Source organism: Loxodonta africana, chromosome 9 (genome assembly GCF_030014295.1).
Source record: "Loxodonta africana isolate mLoxAfr1 chromosome 9, mLoxAfr1.hap2, whole genome shotgun sequence".
In the NCBI taxonomy this organism is placed as follows: domain Eukaryota; kingdom Metazoa; phylum Chordata; class Mammalia; order Proboscidea; family Elephantidae; genus Loxodonta; species Loxodonta africana.
Genome location: NC_087350.1, coordinates 89,857,116 through 89,872,855, shown reverse-complemented (window position 1 = coordinate 89,872,855; position 15,740 = coordinate 89,857,116). Strand labels below are relative to the sequence as shown.

Here is a 15,740-nt window from a genome sequence, read left to right as displayed (position 1 = left end):
AAGAAGAAAAAAAAATAATAGCTTCTGGAATTCATTTCTCCGTTTAGGCTACCTGTCCAGTTCTCTTAATTTGTATTTTTCACCCCGAAACAGTCCTTATTTTTATTATTTTTTTATGTACTTTATATACTTTCCAGATTCTTCCTTCTGGCTCTGAAGATAGCCAGATTCTCGCCAATCGCCACTCAGAATGGATTAACTACTACTTTCCTCCTTCTGCAAGCCTGTATTAAAACCTACTGTTCTGGGCACAACCATTATGATATTCTGGGTACTAGCTTTAAAAAAATTTTAAAGTAAAGCATTTCTAGTGCAGAAACTTTGAAAATCCATAAAAATCACAAAATAAACCCTAATGACTTATATCCCACAATCCAAAAGAGATAACTCTTGTCATTTTGCTGTGAGTCCTTCTAGTCTATGTGTATGTTTTATGTACACACACATTTATATATATACATAAATACATGCATATTTACTTTTACATTTGCAGAAATGGTATTATATTGTTTTATTATTTGAAGCCTGCTTTTGATGATTTAACTATCTATCATAAATACTACTTCTCCCTGTCAACAGATGTTTTTTCTAAAATATGATTGCTAATAGCTGTATAATATTCTACTCCTCTATTATAGGACTTTTAGGTTATTTCTGGTTTTAAAATCACTGGTTTCATATCACTCATCCCACTACTAATTACCTGAACAATGTCTGAGGTTATTCTAGATTATGAACACTGTGAGAAATGTCTGTCTTACTCACTTTATCCTCGTAAATGTTAGTGGTTGACACATAATACATGTTCAATAAGTATTTGTTGGATGACTGAATAAAGCGCTATATGTCATGGGCAAAATCAGTGATTATGGTTTGAAAAAGATTGGCTATTTTCATATCTATTAGTCTGTATTAGCAATTTTCAACTCTAGTTTATAAATGTTAAATGTGTTAAAAGTTTACTCCTTTTCTTTATATAGTAATATGATCATGGTAGAAAACAATAATGTCACTTGATTTCCCACTACCTAGAAATAACCAGTGTTAACATTTTGGTATAATATCCTTGTAGACTTTTTGTAATTATACATGCATAGTAATAATATTGTTTCTTTTATAAAAAATTGAAATCATACATATAGCCTTTAAACATTTATTTTCTTAAATATTTTCATGCTCTTTGCTTTTCCAATGACGTCATTTTCACGACAGCAGCTGTTCCATTATATGGATGTACCATTTTTAAAAAAGATATGCCTTATAGTCTTCTGAAAGGAGTAGAGTTTCGTAGAAGTTTTGCCACACTACTAAAAGCTTATAAGTCACTAAATTACATGATTCAAATTACCAGTCAGCTATTCCGTCTCTACTTCATAATATACAAACCTAGATACAGAGATGTAAGTGGCAAAATCTTGGACTGTTTAGAGTGGAGATAGGTGCTGGAAAAGAAATGTAAGAAAAAGTTTGTGATGTCGTTGCCTTGAATAGCTCTTAGAAAGATTGATGTTTCTTATGGAATATTGATTGGCCCTCCTCTTCCACTGAATACAGGACTTAAGGAGGAAAACACTTGCAAACACTATTTTTACAGCCAGTCAGTGGCTACTTGTTTATTCCCACATTAAGTGGAAATCATATTTCTAACTCTGCCATAACCCACAATTTAAAATCCTTTTCTGTAATATTTGATCAAATGAAAGCTGTTTTCTTGGAAAATGGTTTTTGGCATCTGTAAATAATTTTAGTCAACAGACTCTTGAAATAAGGTACGTTTTTGTTATCGGGTGTTGAGTCAATCCTGACTCATAGCGACCCCATATGACAGAATAGAACTGCCCCATGGGGTTTTCTTGGCTGTAATTTGTACAAAAGCAGATCACCAGATCTTTCTCCCTCAGAGCCAGCCACTGGGTGAGATTGAACTGCCAGCCTTTCAACTGTAGCATTATTTGTGTAGCACTTAAGAGGTCTGTTGCATTTATAGCCACCTCTTTGTATGAAACAAAGAGCAAAAAGTCTGGTACTTGACCTTGCAAAAGATTACTAGAGATTTACTGCCAAAAAGTGCAGACTGCTTCCTTGAGTCCCTCCTAACTTTAAGACCCTATCTGGGCAAGCTAAATCTGATTTAGTAGTGCTAATTCATAACAGATACAGTTCACGTAATTAATTACAATTCACCCTAATATCTAGATTTATTCTCTTTGGAGGAAACAATGGGATGGATGCTACATCAGAACTGAACTTATGCCCTGAAAATAAGTTTAACATAAGGGTAGTAAGAAACATAATTAATGTTTCTTCCATAATCATATTTTTTAAAAAGATCATTACTTCTTCGAAATGCCCAGGATGAACATTATTTTAGTGTTTCGTTTTCCAGACAGTCCTTTGCCTATGGAAAAAACTGTGTGCGTCTTAAAAAAGAAACACCATAACCCAGAGTTACAAGGTTAATTAAATCAGAAAAACAACTTAATTCTATAACAGTAAAATTGTCTTCTGAGGAAGCAACCATCAATATAATATCCACATTAGCTTCCTGTTGATGCAGAAATTATTGTAACTGTGCCAACTTTTTGCCAGCTCTTGTATAATCTTCACACTGCAGCTCTGTTCTTATCACAGCCTGTGGAATTAGACAGGAAATTTAGCCCTGGAAATAAGGAAGTTTCTCCTATATAGCTGAACCTTTGACAATGTTAGAATATATATTACATTTGTAGCAGTAGATGTCCAGATTTCAAGGAGAGAGTCCTATCATGTCCTGTTCTTCTTTTCAGGTTCTTTTAGGAAGAGAAAAACCATAAATTGCTTTCAGTTGCGATGTTCATTGATGTAATATTTTCTAGTTAAAATAAATGCATCGAGTAAAACCAATTACAGAATTTAGATTTATTTATTAATGTGTTTACCGTTGCTTAATTTTTCCTAAATTTCTTTTTTATCTACCATGGCTTTATGTCAGTAAAAGTTGAAATTTTTTTCTTATCCTGTTAAAAGGATGCATAATTGTTTGAATCTTGGGTACTTGTTAACGTTTTTCTTTTGTGTTTTTAGCTTACAAATTTGGAGAGGAAGTGGCAACACTATGAGCAAAATAACTTTGTGATGAAGGAATGTATCCTTTAAAAAGCTGAAACTGAACTTGACATTGATTTTTTTCTAGCAATTTCTTTAAAGACTTTTAAATTCTTTAAAACTCAATTAAGTACACATTTATCAAATGCCTAATATGTACAAAACATTGAGCTAAAACATCTGGGCAATGAATTAAAAAGACTTAGTTTTTACTCTATAAGAGAGATATAAATATATATATGTGTATATATATATTTATATATGTATACACACATATACCAAAGTACCTAATAGAAAGCACACTTTGGGAAATACCAAAAAGGGGTACAAATCATAATGTGGCATGAGTATAAAGTACATAGATTTTAGAATTAGGTCTGATCTAGTTTTAAATGTTGAGTCTAGCACTTAAAACTATAGGCTTTGAGAAATTTATTTAATCAGCCTCAATTTTATCATCACTATAGTGAAATTAATATTTCTTTCTCTAAGAATCAGGAGAATTATATATAAAAATAGATATAGCAATATATGCGTATATGTAACTATTTAAAAAAAAATTGCCATCAAGTTGATTCCAATTCATAATGATCCTATAGGACAGAATAGAACTGCCCTATAGGGTTTTCAGGTAGCACCTGGTGGATTCAAACTGCCAACCTTTTGTTTAGCAGCTGATTTCTTAACCACTGCGTGACCAGGGCTTCATATATAACTATAGAAACCAAAACCAAACCAAACCAGTTGCTGCCGAGTTGATTCTGACTCATATAAAAGATATATATGTTATTGTTTAAATGCTGTAGCTTGGATATCTGGGCTGCAAAGGGAGATAAACAAGTAAGGTCATGAAAAATTTGACTTTCAAGCTCATCCCTCTTTGAATTGAATGTGATTTTATTTGTACCAAGATGAGACTCTCTCCCACCTACTCACTTAGGAGACAACAATTGCTGAGGAAACGTATTGCGGAGTTGTAAGAAACGCTTCTCCAAAAGTTGTTACCTGTTTCCTTCTTTGACCTTTTCAAGGACATCTGTGCTTGGAGAACCAGATCTTGATTCACTGCTAGCATAGGCCGTCCTTTAGGATGCTGCCGACCTGCAGCTCAGGGGCAGCATGGACCCAGGCTTACCTCCAGTTAAGAAGCTTTAGGTGCTCTATTCCTATTGGTAGTTGTCATGGATTGACTTGTGTCCCCCCGCCCCAAATATGTGTCAACTTGATTAGGCCATGATTCCCGGTATTGTGTGGTTGTCCTCCATTTTGTGATTGTACTTTTGTGTTAAAGAGGATTAGGGTGAGATTGTAACACCCTTACCCAGGTCACATCCCTGATCCAGTGTAAAGGGAGTTCTCCTGGGGTGTGGCCTGCATCACCTTTTATCTCTCAGAGATTAAAAGGAAAGGGAAGTGAGCAGAAAGGGGGGACCTTACACCACCAAGAAAGCAGTGCCAGGAGCAGAGCCTGTCCTTTGGACTCAGGAGCCCTGCATGGAGAAGCTCCTAGTCCAAGGGAAGATTGATGAGAAGGCCAACAGAGAGAGAAAGCCTTCCCCTGGAGATGGCACCCTGAATTTGGACTTCTAGCCTACCAGACTGTGAGAAAGTAAATTTCTATTTGTTATAGACATCCACTTGTGGTATTTCTGTTACAGCAGCACTAGATGACTGAGACAGTAGTACAGCTTAGTTTAAAAACAGAAAACTTATAATCACAATATGCTAAAGTCCAGATTTTGTGCAACATCAAGAAAGTGATTTTAAATCAGAACAAAGTCTAGAAATTTGCCCGAAATTCTATATTTTACTCTAGAGAACTTGATTCTTCTGAATACTAGATTGTTCCAAAAATAGAATTAGTTTTAGATACATAACATTAAATGTAAAAAAAGCCTTTATGCTGTAGGTAAACCTTTTGAAACAAATTTTACTTGGCCTTTCAGATTTTAATTGATGCTTAATCTGTTAAAATGACAGTAGATTTTAAAAAAATATTCTAATTATGCTTTTTCTATACCATCTTCAGTTTTCATTTAAAAAATTACTGGTATGATTTGATTCCTTTCTCATCCATAATTAGGTTAATATTTCTATTGACAGTGTTTCCCCTTAACTCGTAATTAGTCATAGCAACCAAGAGTCAAGAGAGTGATTACCGACCAATTATGAAGAATGTGAGCAAGCAGATTGCAGAATACAACAAAACCATCGTGGATGCTCTACATAACACTAGTAGAAACTGAGTCTAACCCAACTGCAAGTCCCCATATAAGTATCCTCTTGCTGCTAAACTTTGTACAAGCTGACTGTAAAACAGAAGCTTCCCCTTGGAAAGTTTTACTTAAAATTTCTGAACGCTATAATTGTTGTGGCCTCTTTAATAAGAGATATTTTAAATAACATAATAGTTCAATAATGTACTTATAAAAAAGTAACTTCTTTTTATGATATTTTTATTTGTTTTGTAGTGTTGATAAAAATATCTTAAAGAACGGGGCGAAACTAAAAGTGACCATCAAGAGTTCATTTAAAGGAATCACCTTTTCAGGCGTCAGCTCTAGGAGGGATGCCTGGAGTGTGATGCAGATTTAGTGCTTATATCAACCTTATCAATTTTTGCTTCTAGAAAAAGACAGTAAGAATACAAGGGAGACATTTAGCTTTGAGCCTTATTTCTCAGAGTATATTTGATGTATTTTAGAGCATATAAAGCCACAGGTAAATATATAGCATATTCTTTACATATCAGCTGTTCCTAAAGATTTGTAAATAAAAGCTTTTAATCTTTGTGTTATTAAAAGATTCAGCCACATGTCATGCCAGGAAAAACATGAGGTTTAGAAGGAATGCTGTGCATGTGGTGGGCTGTTTTGGGCTGTGGCTACTGTTGTTCATTCCCACTGTGGAGTACACATTGATGCTCTTGTACCGTTAGGACGACCTGAAGAGATTGATTTATAAGCATTAGCCAGCACATTGGAAAGGAGAAACTAGAAGAAGTAGACTTATATAGTATTTATCCAGCATTGTTCAGGGGAGAGAGGCGGAGAATCTGAGAGATATTATAATAACTAAAGATGTATTTATCCTCTCTTGTGGGACAGGAATGAGTCACCTTGGCCCACAGAAAATATTCTTTTAAACTTTTCCTTTAGCCTAAAATATTCTTTAAAAATGTTCTCCTTTAGCTCTGATCTCATGTTCACAAAGTATCTCTAGTCTATATTCCTGAAACAAAGCAAACTGATTTCTTAAAAAACGACAGCAACAAAAGAAGAAAACAGCTGTATTGAGATATGATTTACATCCATAAAATTTACCTGTGCATGTTGCTTTCTTGAAGTAAGTATTTCCCACTGTAAATTATTCAACTTTAGTCTGTGTGAGTTTAGGTAGTGGAGTGAGCGTTGTTGACCTCGGTTAACTTTCTATTACTGATATGGCTGAAGGTCCTGTACAGTGATGCATCCATTAAGGCGACAGCTTTTCACATATCTTCCTCAGATCCTCAGTTCCTCAAGTTATTAGTAGCTGTTAGACCACCAAAGGATCCATAATCAAAGAAATTTCAGAAACACTCTTTGAAACAAAAGTAAATTGTTTTTCTTCTTGACTGCTCAAAGCCCTTAATATGCTAATATCCAATAATCTCAAGAGAAGTAAATCCATAGTGTATTACCAAACATATTTGTCCTCAGGACCTTTATTTTCACAGAGTACAGGTCACATGAGACATGTGTTCTAAGAAATAGACTTTCTACAGCTAATATACTTTATACACCAATAGCATGTCATCCTTTCAAGTCTTTTGGATGGTTATTTGCCTTCTCCAAGTGACTCCTGAATGTGTCCCTTTCTAGCCACCATAGATTTCTTTGACCATGGTTGTAGAATTTTCCTTTGGAAATTGGGAGCAGAAAATATTTATTAAATTTAAAGGCAAAAAAATAAAATAAAATTTTTTATCTTTATGCTTCTGGAGGTTAAAGAGAATGAAGTCTTAAATTCTGTAGAAATAAAAAGTATTGGATTTTGATGAGTTTGTCTAGCCTTTCATTCATTCCTGAAGTATTACTGTAAGTCGGTGATTAGAAGACTCTTTCTGAATATGTCTGACTCCTGGAAAATGTTCCTCTTCTATACAGTAATAACCACAGGTATGAGTGCATGTGTGGCTTAGGCTAAAGAACTGACTCGTACATTTCTTTACCACACTATTTCTGCTTCTTAGATACTTCCAAGGAGGAAAAGAATCTGGGAAACATATTTGTGGACAGGTAACCTTTGTTTCCCCCTTTTCAAAGAGAATTCAAATGCCTCTATGTTTTACTAACTTTATAATTTTTTACTATTAATAAGTTTTCCCTGAATGGTGAGATTGTGGGTGACTTTAGTTTCCATTGTGTTTTTTTGCACTTTCAAAATTGTCTCTAGGATGTAATATGATGCTTAGAAATGCAATAGAAATTCAGATAAAGTCCTGTACATAGTTTGTACCTTAACTTGTGGAAAGCATATGTGCACTAATTCACTCTAACTAGGACTGAGCCAGTCTTTAACCAGAAAGAAAGTAGGAGTTAGGTTAGCCTATCCATTAAATACATGTGTTTGCGTTATAGCAATGGGAAGTTTGGCAGAAAAAAAAATCATTGAAAATTTCTTGAAAAAAGGAAGGTTTCCAACTTCCCTTCCAAATTACTCATCTTATATATTGTATTTGGGAAACATAATTGAGTAGAATTTCTTTAAACTAAAATGTGTTATCTGAGGGAAATTCTCGTTCATGTCTTCCTTCCTCTCAGAGCCTTCCAACAAACCCAACAAGAATATTCTCTGCTGGGATAGAGCTGGAGGCTAATATCTATACAAACCGGCTCTTCCTCAGTCTGTACAGTACTCAGTAAGTTCTATTTGCATTAAAATAACACCTTGCAAGTCATGTGGAAAGAAGCTACAGACTGAACAAACATGCTGAGTAATGAAGACCAACATGGGAAAGCTAGCAAGTCTTTGTTTTTCCTGTCCTTATCCTCTATCAATAAGTAAATACGACTTCTTGATACTCTTTGACTAACTGGGGAGTCCTTCCTGTGGCCAATAATCTGGTCTCGCGTTAAGGTGCAGAATTCAGTGCCAGGATCAGAGCGTGGAGTAGTGCCATTCACACTAGAGATAAAAGGCTAGTTAGTGGTAACTCCAGGGTTCTTCTGTCCCCTGGGCCAATTTTTCTGTAGCTCTTTCCTTTTGCTATACAATTCCAGCATAAACAACCTTAGTAAATTTTACTGTTTAGATTTAAAGAAGAAATGAAGAATATACCACTATGGAATTGTAATCTATTGTATTTTTCATTTCATGTAGCTTTTTAAATAAAGTAGGTTATATTGTAAAACTACAGATCCACAGTTTGAGAACTGAAACTGAATATCTTTACAAAGACATTTTTAATACAAAGGTAGAAAATTCAGAAAAGACAGATAAGCAGAATGAAGAGAAAAATTACCTTTGATATCACTAGCCTCTTTTGATGTACATCTGTCATACATATCTACGTTGTTGTTGTTAGGTGCCATCGAGTCAGTTCCGACTCATAGCGACCCTATGCACAACACAATGAAACACTGCCCGGTCCTGAGCCGTCCTTTCAGTCGTTGTTATGCTTGAGCTCATTGTTGCAGTCACTGTGTCAATCCACCTCTCTGAGGGTCTTCCTCTTTTCCACTGACCCTGTACTCTGCATGATGTCCTTCTCCAGGGACTGATCCCTCCTGACAACATGTCCAAAGTATGTAAGATACAGTCTTGCCATCCTTGCCTTTAAGGAGCATTCTGGCTGTACTTCTTCTAAGACAGATTTCTTCATTCTTTTGGCAGCCCATGGTATATTCAATATTCTTCGCCAACACTACAATTCAAAGACATCAATTCTTGCTCAGTTTTCCTTATTCATTGTCCAGCTTTCACATGCATATGATGCGATTGGAAATACCATGGCTTGGGTCAGGCGCACCTTAGTCTTCAAGGTGACATCTTTGCTCTTCAACACTTTGAAGGGGTCCTTTGCAGCAGATTTACCCAATGCAATGCATCTTTTGATTTCTTGACTGCTGCTTCCATGGATGTAGATTGTGGATCCAAGTAAAATGAAATCCTTGACAACTTCAGTCTTTTCTCCGTTTATCATGATGTTGCTCATTGGTCCAGTTGTGAGAATTTTTGTTTTGTTTGTGTTGATGTGCAATCCATACTGAAGGCTGTGGTCTTTGATGTTCACTAGTAAGTGCTTCAAGTCCTCTTCACTTTCAGCAAGGAAGGTTGTGTCATCTGCATAACGCAGGTTGTTAATGAGTCTTCTTCCAATCCTGATGCCCCGCTTTTCTTCATATAGTCCAGCTTCTTGAATTATTTGCTCAGCATACAGATTGAATGTTGTTGTTGTTGTTGTTAGGTGCCGTCGAGTTGGCTCCAACTCATAGCGACCCTATGCACAACAGAACGAAGCACTGCCCGGTCCTGTGCCATCCTTACAGTCATTGTTATGCTTGAGCTCATTGTTGCAGCCACTGTGTCAATCCACCTCGTTGAGGGTCTCCCTCTTTTCCACTGACCCTGTACTCTGCCAAGCATGATGCCCTTCTCCAGGGACTGATCCCTGTAGAATACATTGAATAGGTACGGTGAAAGAATACAACCCTTACGCACACCTTTCCTGACTTTAAACCAATCAGTATCCTCTTGTTCTGTCTGTACAGCTGCCTCTTGATCTATGTAAAGGTTCCTCATGAGCACAATTAAGTGTTCTGGAATTCCCATTCTTCGCAATGTTATCCATAGTTTGTTATGATCCACACAGTCGAATGCCTTTGCATAGTCAGTAAAACACAGGTAAACATCATTCTGGTATTCTCTGCTTTCAGCCAGGATCCATCTCACATCAGCAGTGATATCCTTGGTTCCAGGTCTCTACTGAAACCAGCCTGAATTTCTGGCAGTTCCCTGTCGATATACTGCTGCAGCTGTTTTTGAATGATCTTCAGCAGAATTTTGCTTGCGTGTGATATTAATGATATTGTTCTATAATTCCCACATTCGGTTGGATCGCCTTTCTTGGGAATAGGCATAAATATGGATCTTTTTCAGTCAGTTGGCCAGGAAACTGTCTTCCATATTTCTTGGCATAGAGGAGTGAGCACCTCCAGCGCTGCATCTGTTTGTTGAAACATCTCAATCAATAATCCATCAATTCCTGGAGCCTCGTTTTTTACCAATGCCTTGAGAGCAGCTTGGACTTCTTCCTTCAGTACCATCGGTTCCTGATCATATGCCACCTCTTGAAATGTTTGAAAATTGACTAATTCTTTTTGGCATAAAGACTCTGTATTCCTCCCATCTTCTTTTGATGCTTCCTGCCTCGTTTAATATTTTCTCCGTAGAATCCTTCACTATTGCAATTCGAGGCTTGAATTTTTTCTTCAGTTCTTTCAGCTTGAGAAACACCAAGCTTGTTCTTCCCTTTTGGTTTTCCATCGCCAGCTCTTTGCACATGTCATTATAATACTTCTGTATTCTCGAGCTGCCCTTTGAAATCTTCTGTTCAGTTCTTTTACTTCATCAATTTTTCGTTTTGCTTTTGCTGCTCCACGCTTGAGAGCAAGTTTCAGAGTCTCCTCTGACATTCATCTTAGTCTTTTCTTTCTTTCCCATCTTTTCAGTGAACTCTTGCTTTCTTTATGGGTGATGTCCTAGATGTCATTCCACAACTCACCTGATCTTCGGTCACTAGTGTTCAGTGCATCAAATCTATTCTTGAGATGGTCTCTAAATGCAGGTGGGATATACTCAAGGCCATATTTTCTCTCGTGGACTTGCTCTGATTTTCTTCAGTTTCAGCTTGAACTTGCATATGAGCAATTGATGGTCTGTTCCACAGTTGGCCCCTGGCCTTGTTCTGACTGATGACATTGAGCTTTTCCTCGTCTCCTTCCACAGATGTAGTCAGTTCGATTTCTGTGTGTTCCGTCTGGCGAGGTTCATGTGTATAGTCACCATTTATGTTGGTGAAAGAAGGTATTTGCAATGAAGAAGTCGTTGGTCTTGCAAAATTCTATCATTCGATCTCTGGCATTTTTTCTGTCACCAAGGACATATTTTCCAACTACTGATCCTTCTTCTTTGTTTCCAACTTTCACATTCCAATCACCAGTAATTATCAATGCATCTTGACTGCGTGTTTGATCAATTTCAGACTGCAGCAGCTGATAAAAATCTTTTATTTCTTCATCTTTGGCCCTAGTGATTGGTGCGTAAATTTGAATAATAGTCATATTAACTGGTCTTCCTTGTAGGCATGGTGATATTATCCTATCACTGACAGCATTGTACTTCAGGATAGATCTTGAAACATTCTTTTTGACCATGAATGCACCTCCATTCCTCTTCAAGTTGTCATTCCCAGCATAGTAGACTGTATGATTATGTGATTCAAAATGACCAATACCAGTCCATTTTAGCTCACTAATGCTAGGATATCGATGGTTATGCGTTCCATTTCATTTTTGACGATTTCCGGTTTTCCTAGATTCATACTTCATACGTTCCAGGTTCCGATTATTAATGGATGTTTACAGCTGTTTCTTCTCATTTTGAGTCACGCCGCATCAGGAAATGAAGGTCCTGGAAGCTTTACTCCATCCACGTCATTAAGGTCCACTCTACTTTGAGGAGGCAGCTCTTCCCCAGTCATCTTTTGAGTGCCTTCCATCCTGGGAGGCTCATCTTCCTGCACTATATCAGACAATGTTCCGCTGCTATTCATAAGGTTTTCACTGGCTAATGCTTTTCAGAAGTAGATTTCTGGGTCCTCCTTCCTAGTCTGTCTTAGTCTAGAAGCTCAGCTGAAACCTGTCCTCCCTGCATGACCCTGCTGGTGTCTGAATACCAGTGGCATAGCTTCCAGCATCACAGTAACACACAAGCCCCCACAGTACGACAAACTGGCAGACACGTGGGGGATACATATCTGTAGTATTTATATATTTTTAATAAAAGTTTTTAAAAATTTAAGCTTTTGCTATTGATAATTTTAAAAACGTTATTACATCTCATTATGTATTCTTATACAGCAGTATGTTTAAGTCTGAATATTATTCCATTATAGAATACTTTTTAAAGACAAGCCCCATATTGTTAAATGAGGTTTGTAGTGTAGAAGTTAAGTGCAAGCTTTGGATCAGATCACTATGCGTTTGAATCCAGGCTCCACCACTAACTTGTTATATGACCTCGTGGAATTACTAAGTCTAGATTTCAGTTTCTTCAACTTTAAGATGGAAGAATAATGATTGCTCTCAGAAACATGGCATGATTAGCAGTATTCGAGTATCCTGGTTTCCTTGGACATATACCAGCACTGATATAATCCAGATGGACAATGCACTACCTCATTGGTTTTTTTTTTTTTTTTAAAGAAACCAAAACTGTCTCTAATGCCATACAATTAGAAAATTTACTGTGTTCTAAATAAGAATGTACAGCATGGGTTTCATTCAAAGATAAAACCAAAATCTGATTTTTAAAAATCTATTTTAAAAATGTTTATCCATTTCAGCTTTGTAATTAAAGGACAAAAACTTAATGCCTAAGGCTAATTTAAGGATATTAGACTATACTTTGCTGTCTCAGTATCTTCTCTTACAATGTAATGAACTGCTGTTCGGAAAACCTGACCGAATAACCTGAGGGAGAATAGGAGTAACGCGCATAGGAGTAGCCACAGTAACCAAGGCTGCTGTGCTTGGTCATTTTCTCTGTCTTACAGATCAGAATGATTACACATAAAGCAGCAGCTGTGCCACAGGGGGGAAAATAACACCTGTTGGAGAGTCCACACAAGAGAGTTGGGAGGAACACGAGTCTGAATTCACATGGTCTACTACCTAAAGGGAGGTTTAGACACACTAGATAAGCCTTTCACACAGGAATCAGAAAAACTAAAATGAGATTTTTAAGAATTCTTAATTTCTATTTTATTACAAAATCTTGTAAAACAGTATTCTTACCATGATAAAAATATGGCAATACCACAGAAGAAAGGCAGACTTTATCAGTTAAAATTATATTTGGCATAGAGTCAAGAAAGAACTATTACTAAGTTAGCTCTTTAAGATTAGAAGACAATAGCTAAGTAACCAAACTGAAATATTATTTCTTTTCTGTGTTATCACTTTCAACAGCTAAACTCACTCTATTAGAGGAAGTCCAGACTGATGTGAAGGTGAAAATATTTGTTACAATTTATAAGCTCAGCCTGGATTTTGTTTATCAAGGGAAAATATAGTTCAGTTAAAAAAAAAAAAAAAAACCCGCTCTCAATCGTTAATTGGCTTCTTGTTAAAATGAACTTTCCCTTAGTTTACTTGGGGAAGGAGGAGGCTGCCTTAGAGGGTGACCAGCCCACCCCTGTTCCCCACTGCCGAGGACAAAGCAGGGACCTTGTGTCTCAGAATTAGGGGAAATGGTTAAGAAGGAAAGGAAAAGAAAATTGCTTTTCCAGCTTCTTTAACTTCCCCATGCAGCCTACAAGAGAAAAGCAAGCATCCCCTGGGAGGAAATAACAAAAGTGCCAAACACTAGATGGATGGATGAAGCCTGCATCCCTGCAGTGTACTGCAACTGTAGCTGATATTATGCTGCACAACCTCCTGTCCCTTGCTTATGGTGGTTATCGGAAGGCCAGATGGACATTTACTACAAACTGGCCCTACCCTCATGGGGACCTCTACCCTTGAAGCTGTTCCTTGGCTTAGTTCCTTTTCCTGCCATAATTATCAAAGTCAGCGAAGAGGGTCTGTTGAAGCTGTAAAAGTTCAGTTGCTCATTCCCTTTTCCTAAGCTGCAAGGCACACTTGAGGTGGCCAAGTAGATCTGAATAGCTGTTCGCAAGAAGCCTTCAGAGATAACTAATTGAAGGGAGTGTTGCGTAATAAAAGATAAGCAAGCTGCTTCTTACAAAACTACTCACCACTGTTATCTCTAAGACGTCTTCATCTCAGCCAAAAAAAACCCGAAAGTTTCTGTGGTCCAGTGTCTTAATTGAGCATAGATTGAATTTTTAATACCAGGTTTGTGACTTACTACATGCACTGATATATCAGAATTTTGATTCCTAAGTTACTTCATGACCCCTCTGTGCACTGCCATTCCCTCCCACCCCAACAATAACCTCAACAAGGATCCCTAAAACCAAACTCATCACCGTCAAGTTGATTCTGACTCATCATAGCAAGTATTAATGCCATCTCTTAATTATCTTCTCAGTAAGAATTGTGGTATGAACTGATTAAAAGAATTTCAAAAACAGTATATTAAACAGATTATCTGAAATACCAAGCTAAAGCTTTGGCATTGTGTGGCCACAGCCTCCGAAATTGTAGTACAAACAAAAAAGCCATTTCCAAATGAGGACTGCAGAGGAAATTCAGCACGAAAACATTGCACCTCAAGTAAAGAGAAATTCCTGGGATTTTGACAGTGAGATATAAATTAAAATGGAGTGTCATGGTCACTACATCAGAAAGATTTTTTTCCTTAAAAATTACCAATGGAAAGAACAGATTTTTGCATCTAAACAAAGAAGCATTAAGTCCCCAGCAACAGGATATATCCTCATCGGTGATGGCCTACATCATTTTGTCTATTTTATTCATTTGGGTAATAGCCTTTTTGGTCCGTGATATTTTATGCCAAGTGAATTCCAGTAGAATGGCCTGCAGTGGTCTTCACCCTAGAGAAAGAGACAACCACTTGTTTCTAATATTCTGACTTTATCCCGATCTCATCTCTCATCTACCACATAAATATTAGAGATTTTTTTAAAACCTTTCTTCATTGAAGCAGCTACAGAAATCTAATCTCTGCAAAGATTTTCCTCACTTACTGCAAGAGATCGGCCCCTTGTTACCTAAGTTAGTCACACAGTTCCTGTGGTTCTTCCCTTCACCTTCTGAATCTTCTGCTTGTACGTAATTATTGAGGACTGCAGCAGAACTGAAAGGGCAAAGGATTTTGAGTCTGAAGAAGCACCTCTGCTGCTTATTAGCCCAAGGACTTTAGGCAAATCACTCGGCCTCCCTGAGCCTAGGGTTATTATGAGACCCACAAGCATCTAGTGTATGTGAAAGTGCTTTAATGTATAAAGTGCTGTATAAGATAAACCCCAAACCAAACCTGTTGCCATTGTCGATTCCAACTCATAGAGACCCTATAAGACAGAGTATAACTGACCCATACGGTTTCCAAGAAGTGGCTGGTGGATTCAAACTACCAACCTTTTGGTTAATGGCTGAGCATGTAACCACTGCGCCACCAGGGCTGCATAAAATAGTACTTACTGTATTTCTTTAACTCTTTCTCATCACCACCACATGCACACAGTTATGTCCATTAGTTCCCATTCTTCCCTCTCAGAATATAGCTGTCCCTTCTCAGAAGCCTATTTCTGTTCTTTTTTTAATTGTACTTTAGATGAAGGTTTACAGAGCAAAGTAGTTTCTCATTAAACAATTAATATACATATTGTTTTGTGATATTGGTTGACAACCCCACAACATGTCAACACTCTCCCCTTCTCGACCTTGGGTTCCCTGTTATCAGCT

At 37.0% G+C, this 15,740-nt stretch overlaps 1 protein-coding gene across 4 annotated transcripts in view; it reads left to right on the top strand.

The window, feature by feature from the left end:
• IFT74 (intraflagellar transport 74) overlaps nucleotides 1-5,522 on the top strand; it is an 85,832-nt gene extending 80,310 nt beyond the window's left edge. For 3 of the 4 annotated variants that reach the window (XM_064291822.1, XM_064291819.1, XM_064291820.1), the window contains 2 exons: nucleotides 3,064-3,124; nucleotides 5,212-5,522. In XM_064291822.1, coding sequence (XP_064147892.1) covers nucleotides 3,064-3,124; nucleotides 5,212-5,330 — 180 coding nt within the window. In that variant the 3' untranslated portion in view covers nucleotides 5,331-5,522. Of the gene's footprint in view, nucleotides 1-137; nucleotides 3,042-3,063; nucleotides 3,125-5,211 lie in introns of those variants that run through there. The other variant, XM_064291821.1, reaches the window with a different exon arrangement.
• The last annotated feature ends 10,218 nt before the right edge of the window (nucleotides 5,523-15,740 follow it).